Consider the following 12,265-nt stretch of genomic DNA (forward strand, 5'->3'; position numbering starts at 1 on the left):
TTCCAAAGTAAAGAAGATTTTTCAGAACTAATTTAGAGGAAGCAGGAGGAAGCATTTCATTTGTTCTTCAAATAACTAGAGATTATTTATTTTTTATGAATATATTTATGCATTATAGATATAGACACTGATGCACTACATTATTATACATTATAGTATCTCCTGAGTTGTGTGAAATACAGTATTTTTGGAAAATAACATTTTTCCTGACCAAATCTTCCCGTGAAACGGTGTATTCTCTTATTTTAAAGCTTAGGTTTTTATTTGACAAGTGTACAAAAGTCAAGTTAACTCACCTTTATTTATACAATACAGATTGTCTCAAAACAGCTTCATAGTAACAAACTGAAAAATAACAATAAATGATGCAAACTTCATCAAATATGACAAATTCAAATTCTGCTATAAAGCAGCAAGACAACAGTCATTATTCAGCTCAATGCAGTTCAGTGTTCTCATCTGATAGTATCATTGCAGTCAAATATTAACAAATTAATATTCATATTACTGCATATTTAGTGCCAACGGTGACAGTGACGAAGAACCTAAACTCCACTAGGTGACAGAAATGGGGAATCCAGGCTCAGTCCGGGGACCAGTTCTCATCTGGCCTAAATTAATAAAGATGGTGTGATTTATGATTCCAGTACCCATCAAAAATCTGATTTGTTGACTGATGCCATTCAAAAATGTTGCATCCATCTCCGTTTTCTTGAAGCTCAGGATACTGGCATTGGGTGGGAAAAGAAGAAACTACAGATACAGAATGCAACAAATGTTTTGAAATCAAGTATAATTCTAGACTAAGTCATTTGAAATCTTACATAATTCTTCTATTAATTTCAAATTTAAATTTAGTTTAATTATTTTGCATGCATGATATTCAGTCGAAATCAAAGTGAACAATTCTTATTTTTTTTGTGGAATATTTCCGTGTTTATTATAAAAGACGCAACTTTGTTTCATGCTGACTTTAATGATTTCATAAGTAAAAACATACATGACTTATACTCCATAAACCTGCAGTAATGTATAGACCAAGAGCCAGTGGTATTGTACAAGGATACAGAGATCTGTAAAATCACATAAAAATTATCACGTACTGTATAAGAATACAAAAATGAATTCCAATAAAATCTATACGTTTAAGAACACAACATACATGTTTATAACATGTTTTATTGTTTGGAGCCTCAAACCTTTTTTGCTTTTTGCAAAATTCAGGTTTATGAGTTTGAACCGAATAGTACACTGTGCATTTATAATACACTATGCAGGCTGCTATTAAGTATAAACACACTACTCGTACTACAAAAGGGCGCAGAATAGTGCTGATTATGTGAAACGAGACATTAAAATCATTTGTTTTGAGTGCTCAAAAAGTAAGCCATGACAAGTAGTGTATTCAGAAATAGAAGAACTAGTGAGTTTAGATTGGGATCTGAATGCTTTTGCAACATGCAGAAATACCGAACGCCGTTAACTTGCATCAACAGATCAATAATGAACCTCAAGTCTCAAAACGCACAAAAAATTATGGGGCCGAAACTCTTTATTTCATGATGTACAGAATAAAAAGATAAAATGATTATTGTATCCACTCGTGTGTTTCTTTTTGAACTGATGCAGATGATAAAAAATAATGATGTTGAAGAGAGAATTTCAAATCAAGTGTAACGTCCCAACACGAACATGGGCAAAATTACAGGGCTTTGTGCAAAATAGTACATTCCTCAAACAGTTAAAAACAAATTGTGCAATTGAAATAAAACCTATAATTTTTCAAAGACAGACATAAGTAGTTGCTTACTGTACACAGTGCTTCAAAATAATGTAAAAAAAAAAAATTCTTGCCATCAGCGGTCCAGTTCTTCACGGCGATTGTCTTTCTAAAATATCTCATACTCTTATAATATACAACAATATAACTCATTCTTGAGATACCAGTATGTGTAACATTTTGCACATGAAAGCAAATAAATCATGATACAGAATGATGAGCTTCCGTAACAAAACTAAATGTACTTTTCAGGTAAATTAACATGAAAAAATATACACATATTAAATATCTCAGTTTTTACACTTCCACAAGTCTTCATGTTTAAAGGGACAGTTCACCCAAAAATGCAAATTCAATCATCATTTACTCATCCTCATTTCATTCCAAACCCGTATGACTCTCCTTCTTCTGTGGAACATTCCAAGTTGTCAATGGTATAACCAAAACTGTTTTAGTTCTCAACATCAATCAGAATATCTTTTTTTGTGTGTTCCACAGGTTTGGAAGGTCATGAGGCTGAGTAAATGATGACAGCATTTTCATTTTGGGCTGAACTATCCCTTTAACTCACAGTCGCTTTCCTAAACAATGGCAAAGTTCAATAGTTCTTTGCAACAAGTTGTAGCAAGTCCGCTTTATTTTCGAAAGTGTCCCATTTCAGATTCGAGCTCAGGGTTCTGCTCGGACCTTCAGCAGGGTTTTGAGGTGCACAGATATCTGCTCTTTGCTGCAGTGCTGCTGAAGAGCATCTTCTCCCACCCAGTGGCTGGGCGGTTTGGGGAGGACGCGGGGCGAGGGCGGTCCAGCATACGTCTTCTCGGCCTCCGACGAGAGCTCAGGATAGCAAACGTTCACCCTCCTGAGACCCTCAGCCGTGCTCTTCCCCGTTTGTGTGGGGTTCTCCTGTCTTTGGGGAAGCTGAGTGTTGTCCGCTGCATTTCTTTGCTTGCTCCACTGTCTCCGTTTGATCAGGTTGTCGGTGGTTTGCTCAAGCCGGCTCGAGCTGTGGACAGACGGTCTGCTGGGCTGGATCCCTCGTTCAACACTTTCGGTTTTTAACTTCAGTTGCTGAAGACAAACAGGAAAACATTAGGATCATGTAAGACAGTCAGACCACACAGGACTTCTCACACCACGTCCAGAAACATGTGCATTTATTTCCAGTGCCAAAACACAGTGTGATGATTTCATCTGAGGCAATGCAACAAATGTTTTGAAATCAAGTATAATTCTAGACTAAGTCATTTGAAATCTTACATAATTCTTCTATTAATTTCAAATTTAAATTTAGTTGAATTATTTTGCATGCATGATATTCAGTCGAAATCAAAGTTAACAATTCTTATTTTTTTGTGGAATATTGCCGTGTTTATTATAAAAGACGCAACTTTGTTTCATGCTGACTTTAATGAATTCATAAGTAAAAACATACATGACTTATACTCCATAAACCTGCAGTAATGTATAGACCAAGAGCCAGTGGTATTGTACAAGGATACAGAGATCTGTAAAATCACATAAAAATTATCACGTACTGTATAAGAATACAAAAATGAATTCCAATAAAATCTATACGTTTAAGAACACAACATACATGTTTATAACATGTTTTATTGTTTGGAGCCTCAAACCTTTTTTGCTTTTTGCAAAATTCAGGTTTATGAGTTTGAACCGAATAGTACACTGTGCATTTATAATACACTATGCAGGCTGCTATTAAGTATAAACACACTACTCGTACTACAAAAGGGCGCAGAATAGTGCTGATTATGTGAAACGAGACATTAAAATCATTTGTTTTGAGTGCTCAAAAAGTAAGCCATGACAAGTAGTGTATTCAGAAATAGAAGAACTAGTGAGTTTAGATTGGGATCTGAATGCTTTTGCAACATGCAGAAATACCGAACGCCGTTAACTTGCATCAACAGATCAATAATGAACCTCAAGTCTCAAAACGCACAAAAAATTATGGGGCCGAAACTCTTTATTTCATGATGTACAGAATAAAAAGATAAAATGATTATTGTATCCACTCGTGTGTTTCTTTTTGAACTGATGCAGATGATAAAAAATAATGATGTTGAAGAGAGAATTTCAAATCAAGTGTAACGTCCCAACACGAACATGGGCAAAATTACAGGGCTTTGTGCAAAATAGTACATTCCTCAAACAGTTAAAAACAAATTGTGCAATTGAAATAAAACCTATAATTTTTCAAAGACAGACATAAGTAGTTGCTTACTGTACACAGTGCTTCAAAATAATGTAAAAAAAAAAAATTCTTGCCATCAGCGGTCCAGTTCTTCACGGCGATTGTCTTTCTAAAATATCTCATACTCTTATAATATACAACAATATAACTCATTCTTGAGACACCAGTATGTGTAACATTTTGCACATGAAAGCAAATAAATCATGATACAGAATGATGAGCTTCCGTAACAAAACTAAATGTACTTTTCAGGTAAATTAACATGAAAAAATATACACATATTAAATATCTCAGTTTTTACACTTCCACAAGTCTTCATGTTTAAAGGGACAGTTCACCCAAAAATGCAAATTCAATCATCATTTACTCATCCTCATTTCATTCCAAACCCGTATGACTCTCCTTCTTCTGTGGAACATTCCAAGTTGTCAATGGTATAACCAAAACTGTTTTAGTTCTCAACATCAATCAGAATATCTTTTTTTGTGTGTTCCACAGGTTTGGAAGGTCATGAGGCTGAGTAAATGATGACAGCATTTTCATTTTGGGCTGAACTATCCCTTTAACTCACAGTCGCTTTCCTAAACAATGGCAAAGTTCAATAGTTCTTTGCAACAAGTTGTAGCAAGTCCGCTTTATTTTCGAAAGTGTCCCATTTCAGATTCGAGCTCAGGGTTCTGCTCGGACCTTCAGCAGGGTTTTGAGGTGCACAGATATCTGCTCTTTGCTGCAGTGCTGCTGAAGAGCATCTTCTCCCACCCAGTGGCTGGGCGGTTTGGGGAGGACGCGGGGCGAGGGCGGTCCAGCATACGTCTTCTCGGCCTCCGACGAGAGCTCAGGATAGCAAACGTTCACCCTCCTGAGACCCTCAGCCGTGCTCTTCCCCGTGTGTGTGGGGTTCTCCTGTCTTTGGGGAAGCTGAGTGTTGTCCGCTGCATTTCTTTGCTTGCTCCACTGTCTCCGTTTGATCAGGTTGTCGGTGGTTTGCTCAAGCCGGCTCGAGCTGTGGACAGACGGTCTGCTGGGCTGGATCCCTCGTTCAACACTTTCGGTTTTTAACTTCAGTTGCTGAAGACAAACAGGAAAACATTAGGATCATGTAAGACAGTCAGACCACACAGGACTTCTCACACCACGTCCAGAAACATGTGCATTTATTTCCAGTGCCAAAACACAGTGTGATGATTTCATCTGAGGCGTTTAGTGCTGGAAACTTTTCGGAATCATTTGCTCTGAATCAAGAGAGCAGACCACAAATGTGCAGTATATGTTGTGTCTTCCTTTTCCCCCCCGTAATGTTACAGCGGAATACAGAAGAAGAAAAAAATAATGAGAAAAAGCACAGCGAACTGAAAAGAGGTCTTGCCATAAATATTCTTGTTATGTCTCATTGAAATACCAAGCGTTGCGTTACTCTCCTGACGTCTGAAAGCGAAATGAAAGAAAATGTACGGCTCATTCGCTCAAACTGATGGATAAGGATTATCTGTAGTGCAACCTTGTAATTGGAAAATCATTTGTTTCAGTCTTTTTGAGTGGATCTTCCCCAATCCAGAAGTGCGTCCCATAATTTAAAACATAATGGACTCGTTAGGAAAAAGGTGTATAATCAAAAAGACTTAACAGTGAGATTATAGTAGTAGTGAAATTTGAAGGACTAGTGTATTTAAACTTAAGTCATTTTTTCTAATTCCTATCAAAACCCATTTCTGAAAAAAGTAATTCTGTCCAGCCCTTTTTAAATGATAATTTCATAATGTACCCAGTGCACAATCATTCAAAATATGAAGTCTTTTAAGCTGTTGTTCATTTGTCCCTAACAGGGTCGACATTTTTGGTCTTCAATTTTGTTTCAAAAATGCTTGAAATTGCCTTGACTAAAATCATTTAAAATGTTTGACATCTTACGTCATGATTACACATGGGCGTCGCTAGGCCATTTTTAGGGCTATAGCCCCCCTAAAATGACTACACTCTAAAAAATGCTGGGTTATTTCAACCCAACTTTGGGTCAAATTTGGACTAACCCAACTTTTGGGTTAAAAATTTAATGTAAAAATTTAACCCAACAGTTGGGTTGAAACAACCCAGCATTTTTTAGAGTGTACTAAGCCCCCCTAAAATTTAGCGATAAAACTGTTCACGGATTCTTGATCGCCTCAGTCCCCTTTAAATTTCATATGAAAACGGCGACAGACTTCGATCGACTCTTTTCAGCGCGTTCTTTTTCAATCAGCAGACAGCAGCGGCGCATGGCATGAAACAGAGGACAATGTGTGTGTTTAACGATAGATTGTTATAATATCTGCATCTGTGCAGTTCTGTTCTTTGACATAAATACAGTTTGCAAAATATCAATCGGTTCCCCATCTACTGTAGCCTAAGTTTTCGCTGCGTTCACCCCTCATCACGCCACACAGCTGTTTCCTCCAGTGAAAATGAAGCACATATGAACGCATACTTTATAAAACAATCATGTTGCCATTTTCATTTGAAAATGTAACTTTCAATGTATTACAATTTCCAGTGCAGGTGGCAAAGAGGTTTGCAGACTTGAGCTAAGGAAAATTTACACAGTAAAATTGTGTGTGTACAGTAAACAGGTGTCAAGTCACCTTTATTTATATAGCGCTTTTAACAATACAGATTGTGACAAAGCAACTGAACAGCATTAATTAGGAAAATAGTGTCAATAATGCAAAATGACAATAGTAAACACTCATTTTTCAGTTAACGGGGTCCCTGCGATTTACAGTCTTTGGTGCCCATACACTATTATGGCAGAACAAAAAAAGAGAAGAAGAATCAAATGAAAAATAGCACCGTCTGTGCTTGGACCGTTAATTATAGTGGTCATTCATGAGGTTCAGCAGCTCTTTCTGTCAGGATTCAAGAGCGCGTGGTGATTATGGATCAACCCTTCCAGGATCCGAACCCACAACTTTTCATATCTTTAAACACTAAACTAAACCAACGCAAGACTATTTACAGACTCTTCATTTTAATAACACCATAAACACATTAACAAACTAATCAAAACGGATAGTTTTCATTTTTAGTGCAAGGTAAATGCACATGCACAAACCTGCTATTAGCACGGCAATAGAGCCGATACCTGTTTATTGGTGGCTGGTTTAGACTGAGCTGTTTTGGAGTGAGCTGGTTTGAGCTCTTCGTGGGTGGTCAACGGAGGTTTGCAGCTGCTTTTGCTGATGTTTCCTGATGCTTTGTTGGGTTTGCTGTGCACGTTTCGTCCTCTCTTCTTCAAGAGCGCTTGCTTGGATCTGCTTTTCTTCATCTTCACTGCTTTATTCTCCACGCTCGACTCAACACGATGTCCAAAAGCATCGCCCAGCATGATATCGACCTAACTATCTAGATAACTTGCTATATCACATACGTCCAGATGTAAACAGACGCTGGTGGTGATGCTGAATGTTTGCAGCTTTCGATCGGATCCCGAGGAGTGCAGAAGGTCGAGGATATCTTCTCAATCAAATGTTTTGATCTTTTTGATCTCTGTCTTTGCTGATGCTATTAAAATATTCGTGCATAACGCGCTCCAAAGTAAAAACATCACCATTGCTTTATCTTGTAATGGCTGAGCGCTGCACACTGTGCATGCGCCCTCTATTACATCATATTTGTTTGAAAATATTTGAGGATGTTAGGTATAGCATATACTGTATAGAATACAGAATAATGTAATGAATTATAGAATATTGTGGTAAAAAAAAAATTGGATTTATAGCACTTACATTTTAGAAACAATCTAACTGTCAACCACCTAACTGAAACAAATCGTTTACCCCTAAATTAAAAACAAGATATCTATCTATCTATCTATCTATCTATCTATCTATCTATCTATATATCTATCCATCCATCTATCATCTATCTATCTATCCATCCATCCATCCATCCATCCATCCATCCATCTATCATCTATCCATCCATCTATCCATCATCCATCCATCCATCCATCATCCATCCATCCATCCATCCATCTATCAACTATCTATCCATCTATCATCTATCCATCCATCCATCCATCATCCATCCATCCATCCATCCATCCATCTATCAACTATCTATCCATCTATCCATCTATCATCTATCATCCATCCATCCATCATCCATCCATCCATCCATCCATCATCCATCCATCCATCCATCATCCCCATCCATCCTAGTACATTATCAACATTTATGCATCATTGCTTCTTAAATCACATGGTTTTATTATTTGAGATTAATTATTTTTCATGTCAATTATATAATCAGCTAAAATGCAACAAAAAAAAGGACATAAACTGAAACCCAAAAGTAGAGGACATAAAGAAAACCAGTCTTTTGCAAAATCAACAGTCACTGGCATTTACAGTGAAGCCAGTGTAATATACAATCTTGCTTATGCAATGCTTTTAGCATTTTAACATCATTACAGTCAGTGCATAAATTACTTCGACTAGTATTAAAAGTTAGTCATCTAGTTTTTTTCTACAAGACTGATCACAAATCAGTTACATAAAAACTTGGTCTAATTTGAATCTGAAAAGCAAGACAGATTACCACTTGGCTAACTGCTAATTAGTCAAACTAGTTCTTAAGACACGAGTCTTGTTTATGCAACTGGCCCCAGGGCACTTTCTGTTGTTCGGATGCATTTCAAGTTCCCATTATAAACGTCTTAATATATTGGACACCTGCATTATTTTAGAGGTGGATTTTCACTGCTTAAAGGTTATTCCTGCTGCTTCCACTAGAGGAACAGTTGGGAAAGTTCTTGCTAGCCGTTGGGATCAGATGAATGCAGGCGGCCGTTTGGCACACAATAGATTTGCATGAGAATGGAGTGCTGCTGAAAGCTCTGGTAACAGAGGTGTTTTCCATCTCATTCACTCTGCCTCTGAGCCCCGCTGACCTGATTCCACGCAAATATGTCCCTCTTCCATTTCCTCACCCTGTCCCTACTCCTCCTCTTCCTCTTCCTCATCCTCGTCCTCCTTGTCCCTCTGCCCTCTGAAGACTCGATGGACAACAGCACCGACCACCAGAACGGATCCACCTTCCTGTACTTCGCTTATGGCAGTAACCTGCTGAAGGAGCGACTGCAGCTGAAGAACCCGTCAGCCTCCATCTACTGCGTGGCCAAACTCAAGGTATCTATCTATCCGTCTATATATCGATCTATCCATTCATCCATCCGACCATTCATCATCCATCTATCTGTATTTTCATCCATCTATCTATCCATCTATCAGACTGTTTAACTATATCTATCTATCCATCCATTTTTTAATTCATATTTTTTAGTCATCCATCCATCTGTCCGACAGTTTATCCATCCATCCAACTGTTTATCCTTCTGTCCATCATCCATCCGTCTAACTATCCGACTGTTCATCCATCCATCCAACTGTTTATCCATCCGTCCATCCATCCATCTGACTGTTTATCCATCCGTCCATCCATCCATCTGACTGTTTATCCATCTATCATCTATCTATCCATCCATCATCCATCCATCCATCCATCATCCATCCATCCATCCATCCATCCGTCTATCATCTATCTATCCATCCATCATCCATCCATCCATCCATCATCCATCCATCCATCTATCATCTATCCATCCATCCATCCTTCCATCATCCATCCATCCATCATCCATCCATCCATCCATCCATCTATCATCCATCCATCCATCCATCCATCATCCATCCATCCATCCATCCATCTATCTATCTAGTGGCGAAAACATGCATGCAAAAACGGCCCCCCCAAACGTAATAGTTTAATGTGCTCCTTATTGTTGTCTTTTCTGAGATAAATCACATAACATGACGATTCACATGCTGTTTTAATTGATGGTATAAATGCCTGGAAATAATATTTAACGTTTTCAAGTGTATTCATTATTTGTATCGCAATAAACGTTTTGTTACTTTTAATAGGCAATAACACAAATAGTAGCCTTTAAATTCTTTATCAAGAAATACAAACAATAAATGTATTTTTCTGCTCTTTAATGTGGCGTGAGATCACTGCGTTCACTTCAGTTCAAGCGGCATGTGAATCAATCTTCCTCTTACAGCACAAAATAAACATGAATGAATATCAGGAGATGTGTCGGAAAAAATCAGAACAACTTAATAAAACGAATGTAATCAATCAATCAGTGTTTCTAAAATCGTCAATAAAACAGCTTGTGAATAGTCATAACAGTCGTAACCTCAGAAACGCCAACAATATAACTTTGCCAACATTGTTTTATTATTTTCATAAATCAGTCAGTTAACCGCCACAGCCGCCGACCTTTTTGGAATAGGTGGAATTTTCACATTAATTAGCTTTATTCACGCAATATAACAACTTTAATCTCGTAATTTTGACTTTATTCTAAAAATATTATGACAAATGCTGCCATATTTACTGAATTACTTAATGCAAACACACTCATGGCACAGCGGTCCAAAATGCAAAAAGACAGAAAGAAAGAAAAATTAAAAAAAAGCTCACATTTTAGTTGTAATTTAATTTACATATTTTATTTAATTTAATTCTCTGGGCCTTTCTTTTGGCAAATTCATCCACAATGTCCTTGGTGTTTAATTTAAAGGAGACATATTATGCCCCTTTTTACAATATATAATATAAGTCGTACATCGTTGTCGCTTGTGAATTCACAATGACGGCGCCGTGGGTGGACACTTACAGATGAAGGGGCGGTAATATTATAATGAGATCCCTTTGCAACGTCACTAGGGGAGTGAAATCAGACGCGCTGGTTTTCTCAGACGCTTGCAGAAAAAGGCTTCCCAAAACAAAGTTACTGGGTTAATCTTTTTCAGGTTTCCTTGGTTGGTAGATGCACCGGGGACCTGATTATAGCACTTACAACCTGGAAAAGTCAGATTTTCATGATATGTCACCTTTAAGGCTTTGTGTATTCTCAATAGAAAGAATGGCTTTCGATAATCTTTCGATAAAAGAGAATTAAAACTATATTGTCTAACTATATTGTGGCCACAAATTAAGAATACATTCCCTCGTTTTAATTATAAGGTCCCCCTTGGTGGGCCCCCAATCAGCTCAGGCATACCCAGATGCTACGCCCCTCTATCTATCTATCTATCTATCTATCTATCTATCTATCTATCTATCTATCTATCTATCTATCTATCTATCTATCTATCTATCTATCTATTTATCTATCTGGATATCTATCTATCTATCTGTCTATCTATCTATATGTCTATCTGGATATCTATCTATCTATCTGGATGTCTACCTATCTATCTATCTATCTGTCTATATGTCTATCTATCTGGATATCTATCTATCTATCTGGATGTCTATCTATCTATCTATCTATCTATCTATCTATCTATCTATCTATCTATCTATCTATCTATCTATATGTATATCTATCTGGATATCTATCTATCTATCTATCTATCTATCTATCTATCTATCTATCTATCTATCTATCTATCTATATGTCTATCTGGATATCTATCTATCTATCTAGAATATCTGGATGTCTATCTATCTATCTGTCTATATCTGGATATCTATCTATCTATCTGGATATCTATATCTATCTGGATGTCTATCTATCTATCTATCTATCTATCTATCTATCTATCTATCTATCTATCTATCTATCTATATGTCTATCTATCTGGATATCTATCTATATGTCTATCTATCTATCTATCTATCTATATGTCTATCTGGATATCTATATCTATCTGGATGTCTATCTATCTATCTGTCTATCTATATGGATATCTGTCTATCTATCTGGATGTCTATCTATCTATCTATCTATCTGGATGTCTATCTATCTATCTATCTATCTATCTATCTATCTATCTATCTATCTATCTATCTATCTTCTATCTACTATCTATCTATCTATCTATCTATCTATCTATCTATCTATCTATCTATCTATATGTCTATATCTGGATATCTATCTATCTATATGTCTATCTATCTGGATATCTATATCTATCTAGATGTCTATCTATCTATCTATCTATCTATATGTCTATCGATCTGGATATCTATCTATCTATCTATCTATCTATCTATCTATCTATCTATCTATCTATCTATCTATATGTCTATCTATCTCGATATCTATCTATCTGGATGTCTATCTATCTATATGTCTATCTGGATATCTATCTTTCTATCTATATAATTATCTATCTATCTATCTATCTATCTATCTATCTATCTATCTATCTATCTATCTATCT

General features: G+C 36.6%; 2 protein-coding genes across 2 annotated transcripts in view; one reads left to right on the forward strand and one right to left on the reverse strand.

Annotated features, from left to right (window-relative positions):
- The window catches only part of LOC107562337 (gamma-aminobutyric acid receptor subunit rho-1-like), an 18,058-nt gene extending 15,754 nt beyond the window's left edge, over window positions 1–2,304 (forward strand). Inside the window, exon 6 of the mRNA XM_016246972.1 lies at window positions 2,279–2,304. Coding sequence (XP_016102458.1) covers window positions 2,279–2,304 — 26 coding nt within the window. The remainder of the gene's footprint in view (window positions 1–2,278) is intronic.
- Window positions 2,305–4,613: 2,309 nt separating this feature from the next.
- pnrc1 (proline-rich nuclear receptor coactivator 1) lies at window positions 4,614–7,555 on the reverse strand. The gene is made up of 2 exons (XM_016246974.1): window positions 7,108–7,555; window positions 4,614–5,060 (listed from the first exon to the last, which is right to left on the reverse strand). The coding sequence occupies exons 1-2, from the start codon at window positions 7,348–7,350 to the stop codon at window positions 4,662–4,664; spliced, it is 642 nt and encodes a 213-aa protein (XP_016102460.1). The 5' UTR covers window positions 7,351–7,555; the 3' UTR covers window positions 4,614–4,661.
- Window positions 7,556–12,265: the final 4,710 nt, after the last annotated feature.

This window comes from Sinocyclocheilus grahami, unplaced genomic scaffold (assembly GCF_001515645.1).
Source record: "Sinocyclocheilus grahami isolate Dianchi unplaced genomic scaffold, SAMN03320097.WGS_v1.1 scaffold819.1, whole genome shotgun sequence".
In the NCBI taxonomy this organism is placed as follows: Eukaryota; Metazoa; Chordata; class Actinopteri; order Cypriniformes; family Cyprinidae; genus Sinocyclocheilus; species Sinocyclocheilus grahami.